Source organism: Pipistrellus hanaki (genome assembly GCF_964339955.1).
Source record: "Pipistrellus hanaki genome assembly, chromosome: X".
Classification (NCBI taxonomy): domain Eukaryota; kingdom Metazoa; phylum Chordata; class Mammalia; order Chiroptera; family Vespertilionidae; genus Pipistrellus; species Pipistrellus hanaki.
Genome location: NC_140524.1, coordinates 47173124 through 47195057, shown reverse-complemented (window position 1 = coordinate 47195057; position 21934 = coordinate 47173124). Strand labels below are relative to the sequence as shown.

Here is a 21934-nt window from a genome sequence, read left to right as displayed (position 1 = left end):
TCAACCAAGGTACCTGCCTTTGACCAGAATTGAACCCGGGACCCTTCAATCTTCAGGACAATGCTCTATCCATTGAACAAACTGGATAGGGTTATTTTCTACACTTTCTATATGAGCATGCATTGCTTTTATGACCAGAAAAATTAACGTTATCAATAAAAAGAGGAGCAGATAATCTAGAGTATATTACTGGGTTGTAGGATAAGTAAGCAGGCTGTAGATAGGAGGAGGAGTTGGCATGACAAACATAGAGGGTAGGGTGAGAAGGTGAATGGTTAGTAAAGAGACCATTGGTTATTAATGTGAATTGGCCTTATTTTTAGAGTCACTGCAGCAGATCTCCTTCCTGTTGTTTTATTGTTTTTAATTAAGCACTGGATGTTTTCTCTTATTTTTCTGTTGCTAATTTTTCTGTTGCTAATTACTTTAAGGTTATGAAACTGAGAAAGTTGGCACAGCAGGTTGCTAATTGTCGCCAGTGTCTTGAACGGTCAACAGTCCTCATCAACCAAGCTGAGCATATCCTGAAAGAAAATGACCAAGCACGGTTTCTCCAGTCTGCAAAAAATATTGCTGAGAGGTAAGTTCCTTATATTCTTTTGACATGCCTACTCTTATGAAAAGGGACCAGCTTAAAGTCATTCATTTGATTCTGTTCAGGCATGTATGTAGCAGTTGCCACTTGAAGATTTTACCAGCTAGTTAGTTCCTAAGACTTGGTGATGGGTTGTCCTGTTGATTTCTGGCAACCTTCTGTCTCTGCAGCCTACCAGTTCTTCATTTGCAAAGAATCTGAAGTATACAGTGAAACATCTTACCTAATAATAGACAAACATGTAAATTGACCATACCTTCGCTACACCTATTAGCCAATCAAAGTGACTATGCAAATTTAATCCCCCCAAAAATGGTGGTTAATTTGCATACATAGGTGCCCAGGGCCTGTGTCCCAGGAACATCTTGGCACCAGGTCACTGTGAGATAAGGCCTGGGCAGGAGCAGACCCCTTGCCATTGATCACAGGGAGCTGAGGGTCACTTTAGCTTGGTGCAGAGAGCTGGAAAGCATCCAGCAGAAGATTTTGGCCTGGTGCAGGAGCAGACCCCTTGTGATTGATCGCAGGGAGCTGGGGGTCTGCTCTTGCCCAAGTGGCCTTCGGCCTGGGAAGGCCTGGGCAGGGGGTGAGCCGGTGATCAGAGGGAGCTGGAGGGCCCCTGCCCAGGCCTAAAGCTTCGGCCAGCCCTCCATTGGTGTGAACTATAGAGGAAACACCTTTTCTGATTGCACATTGGCTAAGCTTCCTGTATGCCACTGGTAATATTCTTAATGATTTGGATAATAAGAATTCAAAAAGGTGATCTAGAGTTTTTCCATCACACTTCTGGAGAAAAAAAATGAAGGTCCGCTGCTGGAGGATCTAAGAAATGTCATATCCTTCCCTAGCCAGTTTGACTCAGTGGATAATGCCTTGGCCTGCAGACAGGTCTGGGTTCAATTCTGATCAAGGGCATGTATGTACCTAGGTTGCAGGCTCCTCCCTGGCCGGGGCCCAGATCAGGGCTCATGCAGGAGGCAACCAAGCAAAGTGTTCCTCTCACTTTGATGTTTCTCTCTGTCTTTTCCTTTCTCTTCCACATTCTTGAAAAGTCAATGGAAACATCCTCAGGTGAGGATAAAAGAAAAAATAAAGAATTGCATATACTATGAAAGACACATCTTGAAAATGCCTAAAGAAAGTTGTCATTTTTTTCTTGGTGAAGGGACTGGAGTCTGTGTTGATGAAAAAACCTTGGTGACTGTGGGACTGGCAGTGGCTGCAGCAGCAGGGTTATGGGGCTGGTGCCTTTCCCTGATCAGCCCGGTTGCCTCCCACAAAGGGAGGCCAGGCTGAGACTTAGGCATGCTCCCTGTGGGGCATGGGCCTAAGCCATCAATAGGACATCCCCTGAGGGCTCCCTGTATGGGAGAGGGGATAGGTTGGGCTGAAGGACCCCCCACCCCCAGTGCATGAATTTCATGCACCGGGCCCCTAGTTGTTCATTATAGTTGTTCACTAAGGCTTCAAGGGGCAATAGGGGCCCATTAGGCCAGAATTGATCTTCTATCTCCCTCTCATCCATTGAAGACTTTGGCTCTAGGTTCACAATATTCTTTTTATTGCTTCTGCCATTAGTTTGGTGGTTAGCAGCATCCACACGGCTGACCCATTTAATACTCTAGTCATCTAGTCCCTTGGCTCTTTGCCATATCCTCCTCCAGTGACCCTCACTTTTGCTCCACTTCATCCACCCACTTCCATGGCCCACATGCTAACCTGCACCATCACTTATTATTACACTTAGATCATAAATAAAAACATTACAAATTATAACTACAACCTCTGTATTTACAGTTGTCTGTTTTTCTTCTAGTACATCTATTCTTTAGCTTCATTGGGACCTCTAACTTCTGATTCCTACCTACCAGCTACTGACTGTCTTCACAACTGCCTTCACTTCTTTCTTTGGCCTATTTCGATTTCTCACTTCAGCTACTCTCTTTAATAACCCCAGTTCCCTTGCCACACTGCCTTTTTATCACACCATCCTGATAATAGGCCAACCCATCTATTCCCACTTTTTTCATGCCTATATTTGAGTTGCAGAATTCTGCTGGAGAAAATCATATAATCAAAGAGATTGATACTACTACACCACAAATTCATGGCCTCTAATCTCACCTTGGCCCTTAGTACTTACCTGAAATCCTTCGTGTTGCTTTGGTCAGCTTCCCTTTTTCCTTATTTCCATAATAGCTGTTTCAAATTTTCTGTACTCATCTCAAAATTCCAACCCTTCCACCTTCCTGCTCATGCTCAGCAAATAAGTTTACCTCTTATTTTACAGAGAGAGTGGTAGGTATGAAATAATAAATTCCTCAATATCTCATACCAAACTTCAGGGCATACCTACAATCATATCCATCACATTCATCTTTCTTCTGGTTATAATGGAATAGATTTTTCTTCATTTGTGCTTTGGTTACATGCCTTCTTTTCCTTACTTTAATTTCTTTACTGCTTTAGTAGGCCTATTAACATGCACTTTTAAACTCATTCATATCTCACCTATCAATAATAATAATAATAATAATAATACCCACAACTTTCCTCTACCTCCCAATTCCTGTAGCTATTAAACTGTCACTCTCCTTTCCCTCACAGAAAATTCCCTAAAAGATTTTCCATTTCCTCACTTCTAATTTATTCTTAAAAATTTAAGTTCTTTATATTAAAGCAATAATTGTGCAATTTAAAAGATAACTATTACTGATAGTCATGTTGCAAGAAATAACAATCTCCTCTCACCCCAATTTCTGATCTCTATCAATAATAATACTTTTACTTACTGTTGGGCATTATTCTAAGTATTATCTCAGTCCTGAGAAACCTTTATGAGATAAAAACTGTTATTATTCCCTATTTTTTAAATAAGAGAATGAGCACTAGAGAACTTAGGTGACTTGACTAAGGTCACCCAACTATAGTAAAGGGTAGAAATAGGATTCAAACCCAGGAAGTCTAGTGCCATAGTCTACACTTTTAAAGCAAAGCCAAGTAATTTTAGCTCTATTAACTGTTTCTATTGGCATAAATTTTATGTTTCTAAATAACATGCTTATACTGCTATTTTTATTTAATTATATATTTTTTATTTTTCATTTTTTTCACTAATAAATCTTTATTGTTCAGATTATTGCAGTTGTTCCTCTTTTTCCTCCCAAAGCTCCCCTCCATTCGGTTCCCACGCCTCCTCTTACTCCCCCACATTGTCCTCATCCATAGGTGTATGATTTTTGTCCAGTCTCTTCCCACACCCCCACACCACTTTCCCCCCAGAATTGTCAGGCTATGCCCCTGATCCTATTATATTCACCTGTTTATTCTGTTTATCAGATTTTTTATTCACTTAATTTTTAGATTCACTTGTTGATAGATATGTATTTGTTGTCACTTTGTTGTTCATAATTTTTGTCTTTACCCTTTCCTTCTTCCTCTTATTAAAGAATATCCTTTAGCATTTCATATAATACTGGTTTGGCAGTGATGAATTCCTTTAGCTTTTTCTTGTCTGTGAAGCTCTTTATCTGACCTTCAATTCTAAATGATAGCTTTGCTGGGTAGAATAATCTTGATTGTAGGTTCTTGCTATTCATCACTTTGAATATTTCTTGTCACTCCCTTCTGGCCTGCAGTTTCTGCTGAGATATCAGCTGACAGTTGTATGGGTGTTCCCTTGTAGGTAACTAACTGTTTTTCTCTTGCTGCTTTTAATATTCTCTCTTTGTCTTTTGCCTTTGGCATTTTAATTATGATATGTCTTGGTGTAGTCCACTTTGGATTCTTTTGTTTGGGGTTTTCTGCACTTCCTGGACTTGTAAGTCTATTTATTTCACCAGCTAGGGGAAGTTTTCTGTCATTATTTATTCAAATAGGTTTTCAGGCTCTTACTCTCACTCTTCTTCTGGCACCCCCATAATTCTGATGTTGGTACACTTGAAGTTGTCCCAGAGGCTCCTTGCCCTATCTTCATATTTTTGGATTCTTTTTTCCTTTTGCTTTTCGGGTTGGGTGTTTTTTTTTTTTTTTTTTTTTTTTTTTTGCTTCTTTGTATTTCAAATTTTGGCTCAATCCTTGGGATCTTCTAGGCTGCTGTTGTATCTCTGTATATTATTATTTATTTCAGTCAGTGTATGCTTAATTTCTAGTTAGTCCTTTTTCATATCCTTCAGGGTCTCACTAAATTTATCCGTGGTTTCTAGAAGATTCTTGAGTAACCCGGTAACCATGATTTTGAACTCTATATCCAGTAGTTTGCTTTCCTCCATTTCTGTCATTTGTGACCTGTTTCTTTGTCTCCACATTTGGCTGCTTCCTTGAGTTGATAGTGTGGCTTTGTGTGCTAGGTGTCCTATAGGGCCCAGTGATTCAGCCTCCCTAATTACTTGAGGTGGACACTCTTGGTGAACCCCTTTGTGGGCTGTGTGTGCAGTCTTGTAGTTAAGCCTTGATTGTTGTTGGTATCACCGGGAGGAATTGACCTCCAGGCTAATTGGCTGTGAGGATCAGTTGTATCTATGATGGGAGAACTGCTGTGCTGGAGACACCCTTATGGGGCAAGACTTGCTTCAGTGGGGCTTTGGCGCTCACTGGGTCTGCCCCCTGAGTGTGTCTCTTATGGGTGTGAAGAATAGTAGTCTGGGTGGTCTCTGACCACTGGGTACACTGGCTCTTGGATTTCCAAGGAGAGAGGCCACCCAGCAGGAGCTACAGAGATATCTTCAGATTCATTCTCTTTGTTTGGGTTTTGGCGGTGCCCAAATGAGGTCCAGGTGTGAAGCAATGCAAGCTGCTGTCCAGGTCTCAGGGAATTACTAGGGCAGAGCAAACAGCAATTGCTGACTGTCAGCCCTGCCTGGAAGAGGTCCAGTTTCTCTGTGTCCTGAGTAACCATGCAGGAACAATGATCGCTGCAAGCACCTCTGAGAGAAAGCCACCCTTCAGTTCTGCCCGATGCCAGATAGTCCAGTTTCTCTTCATATGAGTCTGGGTCCCCAGAGTCTCTCCCATAACTGGAGTTCAGGGCAGTCAGGAGCTTGTATCTCCCTCCTGATTGAAAAAGACAACAGTGTACTCAGTTGCCATCCCTTTCTGCGTGCATGCCTCCATACTTCTGCACTTCACTTCTGTACCTCTGCACCTCCTCCAAGTCTCAGTGTGCTTTTCTCTTTCCTTCTAGTTGTATAATTTCCACTCAGCCAGCCTTCCTGTGGTTCTGGATGATACCGTTTTTTCTTTTAGTTGTAGTTTTGAAGTGGTTGTGCAAGGCAGCAAGTTCAGGTGTTTATCTATGCCAAAATCTTGTTTTTTCCAATTATATCTTTTAATTTAAATTTTTAATTTAATTTATTGGGGTGCCATTGGTAAAAAAAATTATATAGGTTTCACATATACAGTTCTATAATACATCAACTGTATATTGTATTGTGTCTTCAGCACCCCAAGACAAGTCAGTATTCTTCCATCACCATGTATCCTCCCTATAACCTTTTGTGCTTCTACCCACCTCACTTCCCCTTTGGGAATCACCATGCTATTTTCTGTGTCTGTGACTTGATTTTTTGCTTAATCCCTTTACATATTCCACTCAGCCCCTCAATCCCTCTCTTCTCTGACCACTGTAATTCTGTTCTGTAACTATGAGTCTGTTTCTATTTTGTTTCTTAGTTTATGTTGTTCATTAGATTCCACATATAAGTGAAATCATATGGTACTTCCCTTTCTCTGACTGCTTTATTTCACTTAGCGTATTGCTCTCCAGGTCCATGAATGCTGTCGCAAAAGGTAAGATTTCCTTATTTTTTAACAACCACGTTTACATTGTGTAAATATACCACAGATTTTTTTTTTTATATACTCATCTATTGATGGATACTTGGGCCACTTCCAAATCTTGGTTATTGTAAATAGCACTCCAATGAATATAGGAGTGCATATGTTCTTTAAAAATCAGTGTTTTGGGTTTCATTTAATATATTCCAAGAAGTGGAATTGCTGTGTCATAAAGGAGTTCCATTTTTAATGTTTTTAGGTGACTCCATATTGTTTTTCACAGTGGTTGCACCAATCTGTATTCCCACCAACAGTGCATAAGGGTTCCCTTTTCTCCACATCATCACCAACCCTTCGTGTTTGATCTTTTATTGATGATAGCCATTTTGACAGGTATGAGGTGACACCACACTGTAGTTTTAATTTGAATCTCTCTGATGATTAGTGACTTAGAGTATCTTTATATATGTCTATTGGCCATTTGTATGTCCTCCTTGAGAAGTATCTACTCAGGTCCTTTGCCCATTTATTGAACTCTATATCTGATAAATTTCTTCTCTCCATTTCATTTAGCTCTTCTGGGACTTGTTTTCTTGTCTACCTATTTTGGCTGCCTATTTGGGTTTGTGTCCATGTATTAGGTATATCTGCTATTGCCCCCAGTATCTAGGGCAGGACAATGTCAAATGCTGTTTGTGACTGACCCTGAGTACTGTTTGGAGCTATTAGCAATCCACAGCTTGTTGATTCCTTTGCTGGGACTGGGTGCCTTTGGAAAGGACCAAGATGTGCACCAAAGTCTGCTTTTTCTAGCCCAGGTCCAGAAGGAGATTAGGCAAAGACTCAAAGACTCCAGAGATCCCCTCTGCTGCCTATAGTTAGATTGCTATTCTAGGTTTTAATTATCCTCAGACTATAGACCACAGAAAGGTCTAAACTCCATAGGGTGAGGCAAGAGGTTTCCCAACAGGGTGGGGCAATTGCCCCCCCCAGGCAAAAGCTGCCTGGCTGATAAAGATCTGCCAAAGAAAGGTGTCCTCTGCAGTTTGAGGGAATGACTCAGCCCAGGAAACCTGGATGGTTGCCTTCTGATCTCTAACCCGAGAGCCCCCTACTCTGAAATCTCCTCATTCAGCTCCAGTCCACCCTGCCCTGCCTTTGCCAGACCCCAAGGTTAGTGGCTGCACACAAAATTTTGTGTGTTGGCCCTTTAAAAAGTACCTGTATCTCTAGCAGTGTCTCCCTGGCAGAAAGCAACCCTGCTGCTTTGTTCATAATATATTCTTACAAACCTTTGTATCTCTGTGGCATCAATAATTACTTCTCTTTCATTTCTGATTTTATTTATTTGGGTCCTTTTCTTTTTTCTTGATGAGTCTGAATAAAGGTTTGTCAATCTTGTTTAACTTTTCAAAGAACCAGCTCTTTGTTTCAATGATCTTTTTTTTCTGCTTATCATTTATTTGCTCTCATCTTTATTAATTTCTTCTTCCTACTCTCTTTGGGCTTTATTTGTTGTTCTTTTTCAAGTTCCTTCAAGTGTAAAGTTAGATTATTTATTTGAGATTTTTCTTGTTTCTTGGAGTAGGACTGTAGTGCTATGAATTTCTCTCATAGGACTGCTTTCACTTTGTCCCATAGGTTTTGAGTTATTGTGTTTTCATTTTAATTTGTTTCAAAGTATCTTTTTAATTTCTTTATTGATTAAGGTATCACATATTTGTCCTCATCCCCCCATTCTCATCCCAAACCCCTCCCTACATGCGCCCCCCGCCCCTGTTTTCTGTGACCACTGGTTAAGCCTATATGCATGCATACAAGTCCTCTGGTTGATCTCTCCCTCTTTCCCCCACCCTTCCCTACCTTCCCTCTAAGGTTTGACAGTCTGATTGATACTTCCCTGTCTCCGGGTCTGTTTTTGTTCATCAGTTTATGTTGTTCATTATTTCTCCTAGATGAGTGAGATCATATGATACAAGAAATACACTTATAAGAACCGAAAATGAGACAAGCAATAATAGTTATGCTGGGAGGCAAATGAATCAGTCTGTAGTGAGTTTCATTCTGGGCCAATAGTTCTTTTGAGTTCCAATTTCAATGTCAAACAGTTCCTTATGTGTACATGTCTGCAATGATATTTCAAAGTATTTTTAATTTATTTCTTGATCTCCTTTTATCCCATTTGTTGTTTAATAACATGTTATATATCCTTTATATCTCTGTGTGTTTTTTCAGTTTTTTTCTTGTGATTTATTTATAGTTTCATACCATTAAGGTCAGAGAAGATGTTTGATATGATTTCAATCTTCTTAAATTTATTGAGACTTGTTTTGTGTCTGAACATGTGGTCTATCTTAGAAAATGTTGCATGTGCACTTGAAAAAAAATGTATATTCTACTGCTTTAGGGTGAAATGCTCTGAAGCTATCAATTAAATACATCTGACCTAGTGTGTCATTTATGTCTTTAATTTTCTGTCTTGAAGATCTATCCATTGCTGTCAATGAGGTGTTAAAGTGCCCTACTTTGACTGCCTTACTGTCAATCTCTCCCTTTATGTACATCAACATTTACTTTACATTTTTAGATGCTTTTGTGTTGAGTGCATATATGTTTACAAGGTTATATCTTCTTGTTGGATTGCTTCCTTCCTCAGCATGTAGTATCTTTTTTGTCTCTTACTATAGTCTTGTTTTAAAGTCTATTTTGTCAAATGTAAGTATTGCTACCCCAGCTTCTTTTCCCTTCCATTTGCATAAAATATATTTTTTCATCCCTTTACTTTTAGTTTCTGTGTATCGGTAATTCTTAAATGGGTCTCTTATAGATAGCATATACATGTGTCTTGTTATCCATTCAGCTACCCTGTCTCTTTTAGTTGAAGCATGTAAACCATTTACATTAAAGTAATTATTGATAGGTAAGTAATTATTGCCATTTTATTCTTTTAACTATGTTCCTCTCTTCCTCCACTTCCTCCTTCCCTCCTACTTCTTTTCTTATTTTCTTCAATAAGGCCCTTTAACATTTCTTACAGTGCTAGTTTTGTGATATCAAACTTCTTTAACTTTTTTTTTTTTTTTTTTTGGTCTGGGAAGCTCTTTATTTTTCATTCAATTTCAAATTATAGCTTTACTAGGTAAAATAGTCTTGGTTGTATATCCTTGCTTTTTATCACTTTGAATATTTCATTTCAATCCCTTTCTGCCTGAAATACTTCTATTGAGAAATCAGCTGACAGTCTTATGGGAGCTTCTAACTAACTACCTTTCTCTTGCTGAATTTAAGATTATCTTTTTGTCCTTATATGTTGCCATTTTACTATGATGTATCTTCGTGTGTGCCACATTGGGTTCATTTTATTTGGCACTCTCTGAGCTTTCTTGTCTTTTTTCCTTCACCAGGATGGGCAATTTTTGGTCATTATTTATTCAAATATGTTCTTAATCACTTGCTCTCTCTCTTCTCTTCCTGGTACCCCTATGATGCAGATGTTACACTCCATTTAAAAAATGAAGACAGTCCCTTAAACTGTATTCATTTTTTAAATTCTTTTTCTATTTTCTGTGTTTTTTTTTGTTTTATTTTTTTTTATTTATTTATTTTTTAATATATTTTATTGATTTTTTTTTACCCCCTCCCTCCCTCCCACACATCCCCTCCCTCCCCAGAGTTTTGTGTCCATTGGTTGCACTTATATGCATGTATACAAGTCCTTCGGTTGATCTATTATCTCCTCCAGATCTTCCTCCCCTCCCCGCTGTAATTTGACAGTCTACTTGTTGATATACTGTCTCTATATCTATCTTATGGTTCATCAGTTTATAATGTTCTTTATTATCCACAAATGAGTGAGGTCATGTGGTGTTTCTCTTTCATTGATTGGCTTATTTCACTCAGCATGATGTTCTCCAAATCCATCCAGGATGCTGCAAATGATGAGAAATCCTTCTTTTTTATGGCAGCATAGTATTCCATTGTGTAGATGTACCACTGTTTTTGGATCCAATCATCTGCTGACGGACATTAGGCTGTTTCCAAATTCTGGCTATTGTAGATTGTGCTGCTATGAACATAGGGGTGCATATATCCTTTCTGATTGGTGTTTCTAGTTTCTTGGGATATATTCCTAGCAGTGGGATTACTGGGTCAAATGGGAGTTCCATTTTCAGTTTTTTGAGGAAACTCCACACTGTTCTCCACAGTGGTTGCACCAGTCTGCATTCCCACCAGCAGTGCACGAGGGTTCCTTTTTCTCCGCAACCTCGCCAACACTTGTCGTTTGTTGATTTGTTGATGTTGGCCATTCTGACAGGTGTGAGATGGTACCGCATTGTTGTTTTGATTTGCATCTCTCGGATAATTAGTGACTTTGAGCATGTTTTCATGTGCTTTTTGGCCTTCCTTCTGTCTTCTTTTGAAAATATTCTATTTAGGTCCATTGCCCATTTTTTAATTGGATCATTCATCTTCCTTTTATTTAGTTGTATAAGCTGTTTGTAGATGTTGGAGATTAAACCTTTATCAGTGGTAACATTTGCAAATATGTTCTCCCACACAGTGGGCTTTCTTGTTGTTTTGTTGATGGTTTCTTTTGCTGTAAAAAAGTGTTTTATTTTGATGTAGTCCCATTTGTTTATTTTCTCTTTAGCTTCCATTGCACTAGGGGTAGTATCAGTGAAGAAGTTCTTTTGGCATACGTCTGAGATTTTGTTGCCTGTGGATGCTTTTAGTATTTTTATGGTTTCCCGTCTGATGTTTAAATCCTGTATCCATTTTGAGTTTATTTTTGTGTACGGTGTAAGTTGGTGATCTAGTTTCATTCTTTTGCATGTATCTGTCCAATTTTCCCAACACCATTTATTGAAGAGACTGTCTTGACTCCATTGTATATTAGTGCCTCCTTTGTCAAATATTAATTGAGCATAGTGATTTGGGTTGATATCTGGGTTCTCGATTCGATTCCATTGATCTATATGTCTGTTTTTGTGCCAGTACCAGGCTGTTTTGAGAACAGTGGCTTTGTAATACAGTTTGAAGTCTGGTATTGAGATACCTCCTACTTTACTCTTCTTTCTCAGGATTGCTGTGGCTATTCGGGATCTTTTATTGTTCCAAATGAACTTTTGGAGAGTTCTTTCTAGGTCAGTGAAATATGCCGTTGGTATTTTAATGGGGAGTGCATTGAACTTATAGATTGCTTTAGGAAGTATGGACATTTTGATGATGTTGATTCTATCAATCCATGAACGTGGTATGTTCTTCCATCTGTTTACATCTTCCTCTATTTCTTTTTTCAGTGTCGTGTAGTTTTCCGCGTATAGGTCCTTTACTTCCTTAGTTAAGTTTATTCCTAGGTATCTTAATTTTTTTGGTGCGATCGTAAATGGAATTGCTTTTTTAGTCTCTGTTTCTATAAACTCACTGTTGGTGTATAGAAATGCCATAGATTTCTTGGTGTTAATTTTGTATCCTGCTACATTGCCAAATTCATTTATTAAGCCAATTAGTTTTTTAATGGAGTCTTTTGGGTTTTTTATATACAATATCATGTCGTCTGCAAATAAGGATAACTTTACTTCTTCTTTTCCAATTTGGATGCCTTTTATTTCCTCCTCTTGTCTAATTGCAATGGCTAGTACTTCCAGTACTATGTCAAAGAGGAGTGGCGATAGTGGGCATCCCTGTCTTGTTCCTGTTCTTAGAGGGAATGGTTTTAGTTTTTGCCCATTGAGTATGATGTTGGCTGTGGGTTTATCATATATAGCTTTTATTACGTTGAGGTATGATCCTTGTACTCCCACCTTGTTAAGAGTTTTTATCAGGAAAGGGTGTTGGATTTTATCAAATGCTTTTTCTGCATCAATTGATATGACTATATGATTTTTATCTTTCAACTTGTTTATGTGATGTATCACGTTTATTGATTTGCGGATATTGTACCAACCTTGCATTCCTGGAATAAATCCTACTTGGTCATGGTGTATGATCTTTGTGATGCTCTGCTGGAGCCGATTTGCTAGAATTTTGTTGAGGATTTTGGCATCTATGTTCATGAGGGATATTGGCCTGTAATTCTCTTTCATTGAGTTGTCTTTATCAGGTTTTGGTATTAGGGTGATGCTGGCTTCATAGGAGTTTGGAAGTGTTCCTTCCTCTTGAATTTTTTGGAATAGTCTGAGGAGGATAGGTTTTAGTTCTTCCTTGAATGTTTGGTAAAACTCTCCTGTGAAGCCATCTGGCCCTGGGCTTTTGTTTGCTGGAAGCTTTTTGATGACTGTTTCAATTTCTTCCCAAGTCACTGGTCTATTGAGATTTTTAGATTCTTCCTGATTGAGTTTTGGAAGTTTGTATTTTTCTAGGAATATGTCCATTTCCTCCAGGTTGTTCAGTTTGTTGGAATAGAGTTGTTCGTAGTATTTTGTAACAATCCGTTGTATTTCGGTGGGGTCTGTTGTTATTTCACCTCTTTCATTTCTGATTTTGTTTATTTGGGTCCTCTCTCTTTGTTTCTTGGTTAGCCTGGCTAGAGGTCCATCTATCTTGTTTATTCTTTCAAAGAACCAGCTCTTGGTTTTGTTGATCTTATGTATTGTTTTTTTGGTCTCTATGTCGTTTATCTCTGCTCTGATTTTTGTTATTTCCTTCCTTCTGCTTACACTGGGCTTTTCTTGTTGCTCTTTTTCTAACTCTTTGAGTTGTAGAGTTAGATCATCTGTTACTATTTTTTCTAGTTTTTTGCAATAGGCTTGTAAGGATATGAACTTCCCTCTCAGAAATGCTTTTGCTGTGTCCCAAAGATTTTGGATTGTTGTGCTTTCATTGTCATTTGTTTCCAGGATGTTTTTAATTTCTTCCTTGATTTCTCTGGTAACCCATTCCTTGTTTAATAGCAAGCTGTTTAGTCTCCATGTGTTTGATTTCTTTGGATTATTTTTATTGTAGTTAATTTCCAGTTTTATGCCATTATGGTCTGAGAAGATACTTGATATGATTTCTATCTTCTTGAATTTGAAGAGACTTTGCCTATGTCCCAAAATGTGGTCTATCTTTGAGAATGTCCCATGTGCACTTGAGAAGAATGTATATTCTGTGGCTTTGGGGTGGAGTGTCCTGAAGATGTCAATTAATTCCATCTGGTCTAGTGAGTCATTTAGGATTGATATTTCTTTGCTGATTTTTTGTTTAGATGATTTGTCGAAGGGTGACAGTGGGGTATTAAAATCTCCTACTATTATTGTATTGCTATTAATCTCTCCCTTAATGTCCTCCAGCAGTTTTTTAATGTATTTGGTTGCTCCTGTATTGGGTGCATATATATTTACCAGGGTTATTTCTTCTTGTTGGATTGTTCCCTTTAGTATTATGAAGTGGCCTTCATTATCTTCTGTTATGTCCTTCACTCTGAGATCTAATTTGTCAGATATAAGTATTGCTACCCCAGCTTTTTTTTCATTTCCATTTGCCTGGAAAACTTTTTCCATCCCTTCACCCTCAGTCTGTGTGCATCTCTTTTTCTGAGGTGGGTTTCTTGTAGACAACAGATGTATGGGTCTTGTTTTCTTATCCAATCTGTTACCCTATGTCTTTTGATTGGAGCATTTAATCCATTTACATTTAAGGTTATTATTGATAGGTACTCATTTGACGCCATTTTTATTCTATACCCATGTTCCTTCTTCACTTCTTATTTCTTAATTTTTACAGTAGACCCTTTAGCATTTCTTGCATTGCTGGTTTGGTGGAGATAAATTCCTTCAGTCTTTTTTTGTCTGTGAAGCTCCTGATTTCCCCTTCAATTTTGATTGATAGCCTTGCTGGGTACAGTATTCTTGGATTCAGACCCTTCCTTTGCATGACTTTGTATATTTCATCCCATTCCCTTCTGGCCTGATAAGTTTCTGTTGAGAAATCAGTTGCTAGTCTGATGGGGGTTCCTTTGTATGTAACTTTCTGTCTCTCTCTGGCTGCTTTTAAGATTCTTACTTTGTCGTTGTTGTTTGCCAATTTAATTATAATGTGCCTTGGAGTCTGTCTTCTGGGATTCATTTTGCTTGGGACTCTGCGGGCATCTTGGATTTGTGTGGGTTTTTTCTTTTCTATTTCAGGAAAGTTTTCTGTCATTATTTCTTGAAATACTTTTTCCATGTCTACCTCAGTTTCCTTTCCTTCTGGAACCCCTATTATTCGAATATTATTTTGTTTTGTTTTGTCCCAAAGCTCCCGTAGGCTCTCCTCCTGCTTTTTAATCTTTTTTTCTAGAAGTTGCTCTACTTGGGTATTTTTTTCCATCTTATCTTCTAGCTCACTGATGCGGTCCTCTGCTTCATCTAGTCTACTCTTGATGCTTTCTATTGAGTTCTTCATGGTAGCGATTTCACTTTTCATTTCTTCTTGGTTCTTCTTCAGTTCCTCATGGCTCTTCTTCATTTCCTCATGGTTCTTTCTCATTTCTTCTTGGCTATTGTCAAATTTCTCTTCCATTCTTTTTAGCCATGCTATGATCATTATTCTGAATTCTTGCTCTGGCAGGCTGCTTACCTCTGGCTCGTTTACTTCCTTTTCTGGTGATGCCTGCTTTTCTTTCACGTGCGGACTATGTTTTTGTCTCCCCATGGCCTCTCTTTTCAGGATGTCTGGTTATGTGGTATTCCTTCTCCTGCGTTGATTTTGAGGTACAAAATACAACACTACCAGGTACAACACAAGAGGCACTTAACCGGAATGTATTTACAATATTAATAACCTCTAATAAAGGTGACCACTAGAGAAAAGCAACTTAGGGGATAGGAGAGAAGGAATAAAGGTAAAAATAAAATAAAGAAAAATTAAAAAAATAAAATTTAATTAAATTAAAATGAAAAAAAAATTAGGTAAATTAAAAAAAAAAAGAGGGATAAAGAGATAGAAAAAGAAGAAGAAGGAAAAAAAAGTAATGACAAAATGAAGTTGGAAAACAGGGAAAAAAAAGAAGAGGGAGAGAGAGAGAGAAAGAGAGAGAAGAAGGAAACTAAAAGAGAAATGGGAAACAAACTATATATATGTGGAGAAAATTGCCATAGAAAAACCTCTGGACCCAGCCAATGCCAGTAACAATACTTGGAGATTAATACAAACTACAATATCCACTATTATTAAGTAAGGCTATGATATACAGAAGTAAAAGAAACAAACAAAAACAGAGGATTTAAAAAAAAAATACAAAGCAACAATAACAATACAGGAATAAGCATAACAATTTCACTAAAAGGCATAAAAATTCACAATAATCAACCTTCACACATACAATGCGAAAAGGATAGAGGGGAGAACGGATTTTTTTTTTTTTTTAACTAGTTAATATAGTGCAGAGATTGGTATTTATACACTTGGATCAGGGGTTGGAACTTAGGTCTATAAGTATAGTGAGAGCTTTAGCAGGGGGTATACAGAGAGAATAGAGGAAAAACTAAAGCCGGAAAGGGATAGGATAAACTGTAGACTAAAGGGTAAAGTTTAGTAAGAAAGTGATAGTGTAAAGGTTGAGTTGAGATAGGGTTGAATGATGCTATAGTAGAGATTAAAATAGAATGAAGGTTACTCCCAATGTAAAATAAAGAAAAAATAAAATGGTCCTAGAGAGAGAAAAAAAATAAATAAATAAAAATTTTTTTAAAAAATTGCAAAATAGCAGTAGTAATAGTGATGATAGAGATTGAAAAATGTAATAATTGAAAAGGTAAAATCAAGTAAGGAAAAAAGAAAAAAAAATTGTTAAGTAAAAGATATGAAAAATGAAAATTAAATAAAAGATGTAAAAAATGAAAATAAAATAAAGAATAGCAAAATTAGCATAAAAATGACCAGTACTGTTCACTCACTTCCTCAGTTAATGTATTTGGCACTTCTGATTCTCGGACCAGACAGTCTTGCAGTTCCCAGCTTTCCATTGCACCTCAGTTTTGAAAGGTAATCCTTAATTTTTAGTAGGCTATATCTTAGTTATTTGTGTCCATTTATTTTTGATTAATTAAAAGACAAAAGAAAAGAAAGGAAAAAAAGAGAAAAAAAAAAAAGGGCAGTTTGTAATTCAGCTCTTAGGTGTCAGTGTTTCCGGTTTGACCTCCCAGTCTTTTTGGTTGCTCCGGCCTTCTTTCTCTATGGCTCTAGCTGGTAGGGTGCCAGCTGGCTCCCAGACTATCTCTTCTGGCTCCGATCCCTTGTTTCCAGGGAGGCACTCTCTCCCTGCAAATTCCCCGGATATGCCCAACTAGGCAGTCCTTCCCTAGTATTCTGAAGCTAGGGGGTGAAGGGGATCAGGCGCCGAGGTGTCCAGATGTTCCGCCCTTGGCGGGACAGCCGCGATTCTTAACACTCTGTCCCGTGTCCCCTGGCTTTTTTTAAAATAAAAAAAAAATTCCCGCTTCTGGGGAAGCTTATGCCAAACCCAGCACTAGATGTCGCTGCAGCCTTCTTAGGGCTCAGCTTTGCGGGCGCTCCATGGAGGCGGGGCCGGAACTCCCCGGCTACCGTGGCTGCCGGCGCCGCGGGACCGTGATCTCTCAGGATTTCCCCGCAAACTCTGACCTTTCCGTGGGTGACCGAAGAACTCCTTTGACTCCACGCGCCAGCGCCAACTCGGGCGTCTCAGCTACTGGATGGACCTCTCCGCAGTGGGCTTTCCAGGCCTCAGAGAAGCCACTCCTTTCTCACAGCGCCGCCGCCGCTGCTGCTGCTGCCTCCGCCGCCGCTGCCGCTGCCGCCGCGGCCGCCACTGTGGCAGTGCTGGCCACCCGGCTGGAAATCCTGTCCAGCGGATCGCTCCCTAGCTTCCTTGAAACCTCTGCTGCCCCCCAGCTGCCAATCAACCCTCCCTGAGCGACTCAGATGTTACTTTTATCTGTTCTGGGACCAGAGTCAGAACAAGTCCAACTGTTCAGTCGCCATCTTCAAGCTCCGCCCCCTCTATTTTCTGTTTTTATTGGTTGTTTTTTCTTTTGATTTTCAAATCACTGATTCTATCCTCTGCATTGTCCAGCCTACTGTTTATTTATTCTAATGCAGTCTTCATTTCAGATATTGTAGTCATCATTTCTGACTGGTTCTTTTTATGATTTATACGTCCTTTTTCATGTTGTTGTAGTTCTCACTAAGTACATTGTAATTTTTACTAAGTTCCTTGAGCATCCTTATAACCATTTTTTTTGAAATCTTCATCTGATAAGTTGCTTGGCTCCATTTATCTATTTTTCTAGAGATTTCTCCTGTTCTTTCATTTGGGATATGTTTCTTCCTATCCACATTTTGCTGCTTCTTTGTTTTTGTTTCTATGTATTAGGTTGATCTGCTATGACTTCCAGTCTTGATAAGTTGGTCTTACGTAATAGGTGTCCTGGGGGTCAAGTGGTACAGATTCCTTGATTACTCGATATGGTGCTCCAGGCATGTCCAGTTTATGTTGTCCCTCCTGTTATAATTGAAAACTTGATTTCTATTGGTCTGTTTGTGAATGGGATCACCCTTCAGCCTGACTGACCGTGAGGATCAATTCCAAGCACAGCATGCGAGCTGCTGTGCAGGTACTGGACACCTGACACAGAATTCACCTCAGTAGGATTAGATGCCTACCGAGATTTTCCTTTGGATATGCTACTTGTGAAACTTACTGGATCCTGTTCTCATGCTTTCTGTAGCTGGGCACTGGATGGGTTGTTTCTGCACTTCTAGGAGTGACTCTGGTGCAGGCCCATGTCAGACACTGTCTGTGACTGGCCCTGGGTAACCTGTTTGGAGCTAGAAAGTGATCTACAGTTTGTGGCTGTCTGTACTTATCCGGGGGTGCATAGGCAAGACCAAGCTGCACACCAAGGCTAGCTGTTACCACCACCAGGTCCAGGGGCAGATTAGCAAAAGTCCCAAAGCACCTTGAGATTTACTTCTGCCTATCTCCATCTCCTGGCTCCCATTATGCTCAATCACTGAAGCAGCCTCTGGAGGTATTTGATTTGCCTGAGCTAAACTCTAAGTGAGTCACTACATAGGGGCATGACAGTGTTCACCAGGTTGATGCAGATCCAAATATGGTGCCAATGCTGGTTCTGTGGCCACTCAGCAAAAGTCCTTAGGTATACTAAGTCTAGCTGCCACCTGCTGGGTATTCAGACACCTTTATGGTGGGACAGGGTCCCAAGGAATCATGAGGGTGAGGTCAACAAAATTAATCAGTACCAAAGGACCATGATTTGGCTATGTGAAGGAGGGCTATACTTCAGTTGGGCATGCAAGGGGGAAATGGCTCATGTCCTGACCTAGAGCCACACAATTTAGTCTGTTTCATATTCTGCCTGGAGGAGCCTGAGCTCAGCAGTGTAGGACCACTGGATCTTGGGAGGACTGATCCAAACAGTCTCCTGTTGGGGGTAGTGTCAGTAAGCCTGTAGGAGGGGGATGGTCACTTATTTCCCTTCCCAGAAAGAGTATGTGAGGTAGACATGCACCAAAGAATCCAGCTCTGAATAGCTTTCTGATCCTCCCACGTGACTGAGCTCACATAACAGAAAGCCAGGTCAAATTAGTCTCCAATTGGGAAATAGTGTGGGCTGAGTTCACAGGGGAGATAGGAGTGGCCCCTTGTGATGTAGCCACACAACTCAGCATCCATCTCTCTGTTTCTTATACAAATCCTTCCTAGGAGACATGCTCTGAACATTCTAGCTCTGCATGGTACTCTGATCCTTCTATGGTGGTAGGGCAGTCCAAGTAATTCAACAGGTGTGGGGATGGTGCCACCTGTGTTTAGATGTGGGGAAGAAATGTCCACTTCCCAGGCTACACAGTTCAATCACTGTCTAAGTCTCCACCAAGAGCTTCCTCAGGAAAAGAGTGCCCTGAAGTTGCCAGCTGAATGCAGCCAGCTGACCCCTCTATAGAACCTGAGCTCAGCAAGGTGGTATCGCTAGTAGTTGAAGGACTAGGTCAGTGGTTGGCAAGCTCGTTAGTCAACAGAGCCAAATACCAACAGTACAAGGACTGAAATTTTTTTGAGAGCCAAATTTTTTAAACTTAAACTTCTTCTAACTCCACTTCTTCAAAATAGACTTGCCCAGGCTGTGGTATTTTGTGGAAGAGCCACACTCAAGGGGCCAAAGAGCCGCATGTGGCCCGAGAGCCGCAGTTTGCCAACCACAGGACTAGGTTGTGCTGTAACAGTAGGAATGCTTTAATGTGGGAAGGGGGCATGTGCGTCTCTAGCAGACTCCCTTCTCTTTTTTGTTGCTCTGGGTTGAGAATCCTAGCATAGCTTTGAGACCCCACGCTTCTGGGGAGAGGGAGTTTTACAGCTGAGATATCCCTCCAGCTTCTCAGATCTTTCTGAGTCTTGACCCTTCTTATCAGGCTCTATGTGGTGTCTTCTGTAAATTCTTGGTTTTAGCATTTCAGTCCAGCTAGCTTTCAGTTGGTTATTCAGGTTGATTGCCATATAATTTAGCTGTAAATCTGGTTTGGCACTGGGAGCAGTTGAGTTTAGCTTCCACCTACTCTGCAGCCATCTTGTAATCCATATATCCTTTTTTTTTTTCTTTTCAAAAAAGGAACTGTCTTAAATGGTCAAGTATGACGCTGAGAAGCAATGAACATAGTTCAGTTATATTTTATATTTCTTTTTTTTCCTGACCCTTACTGGTTGTATGACCTTGGGCAAGTTTCTTAATCTTTCTATGTGTCATATTTCTCATTTACAAAATGGAAAAAACATTAGATAGTGTATGTAAAGTATGTATGTATTTATGTATGCATGTGAAATACTAAATAAATGTTAGCAGGGTGTTGTTATTATTCAGTTATTCTTTCAGTATTTATTGATTCACCATGTGTCCAACACTCTGTTAGGGACCATGGAAGATATGAGGTACAAAATATGAACCCTTCTCCTGAGTTGCTTAGAATTAGTTGAAGAGATAAAACTATCATAACATTATACAACTAGAAAAGAATACAATTACATGTAAATGTTATAGAAGATCAAATAAAGTACTGTACTTAGGGGAAGGCTTTAGCTCGGCTCCAATGTGCTGCCTTATTGATTAGCATAAAAAATCTTTCATATTGCTCTTACCAAGCCTTCAGAGGTCTAGTTTTGATGACTCCTGCCAGATGGAAGTTGATGCTGTGGGAGTGGGTGGAGAATTTGGTATTTACTTCAAAAAATTAAGACAGGATGGGGGAGTGTGTTTGAGAAGTGAACATATGTGAATAAATATGATACAACCCTTGATTGGTTCCTGATGACTAACATTTAAATGGTTTCCATTGGCAAAGCACAGATATAAGATTTTTCACTTAATGAATCAAGTCATTTAATGTCACCTTGTTAAACCAGAAATCAAACACTGTATAATGATTGCAAACTTATTTTGATGTATATTGATGTACTTTTTTTTTCATTTGCAGGGTCGCTATGGCAACTGCATCTTCTCAAGTTTTGATTCCTGACATCAATTTTAATGATGCCTTTGAAAACTTTGCTTTAGATTTTTCCAGAGAAAAGAAATTGCTAGAGGGGCTAGATTATTTAACAGGTGTGAAAATACTGTGCTTCCTTTCTCACTATATTTTTTTCTTTTGGTGTGCTTATACTTTAAAATAATTTGGAAAAGACAATATGTATAATGAAAATGCTTTTATAACCTATGAAATGATACATGTGTCTTTTTAAGTAGAACACATTTTAGTCAATGTAACAGAAAATATAGATGATTTGTCAAACACTTCTGGGCAGAATAGATCTAACATCCATATTTAAAGGTAAAAAATAAAAAGTTGCTAAAGGATTTCTCCTTATGAACCTATCAGTAATATATTGTTACTTGTTATGGAGGTAGAACTTAGGTGGCAATTATGGAATATTAGAGAATGTCCCCCATGGGTACAGATACCACCCAAATGGTTTTAAGGAAACTTTAAGAACTGGCAGATTAGGAAGAAAAATGTAAGAAATATGTGGCTTGCAGACAGTTTTAGAAAATGAGGGAATGCAACCAGCCTTTAAAAATTCTGGCTACATTTAGGATTATTTCAATGATCATTTCCTGAGAAAAATACACACACATAATAACTTTGTAGTTATTTTTGATAATATGTTAAAATAACTGTCATTTATTGAACTTCTATTTTATGCCAGACACTGTATATTAATTTTATGTCATGAATCCTTGCAACAAATCTATGATGTAATTATCATCCTTATTTTACAGATGAGGGAACACATATTATTTTGCACTTTGGTATACTGCCAAACATATATAGTAAAACTTACTTTGAAATAAAAAAGTAATAGGTGGAAGGTCATGTAATAAGAAAACTGTGTGACCACTTTGGTCTAATATTTACTTGTGTTTGCAGATAGTGTAGACAATTGGTCATTCATCTCAATAACTAAGGCTTATATCTTTGCCTAATGTGTTTTTATCATTGAAGCAAAAGTGAGTTGGGGGAACTTGAGGTCTCTGCCCTTAGCTTTAGGATCTATGGTATGTGAAGTATAAAGCTTCTTATTAAAATCTCAAAACAAGATGCTGGGTTGAT

General features: G+C 39.0%; 1 protein-coding gene across 7 annotated transcripts in view; it reads left to right on the top strand.

Moving 5' to 3' along the window:
* Positions 1 to 21934, top strand: part of MID2 (midline 2) — a 131366-nt gene that overhangs the window by 92701 nt on the left and 16731 nt on the right. For all 7 annotated transcript variants that reach the window (XM_084870457.1, XM_084870453.1, XM_084870455.1 and 4 more), the window contains 2 exons: positions 432 to 580; positions 20801 to 20928. In XM_084870457.1, coding sequence (XP_084726583.1) covers positions 432 to 580; positions 20801 to 20928 — 277 coding nt within the window. The remainder of the gene's footprint in view (positions 1 to 431; positions 581 to 20800; positions 20929 to 21934) is intronic.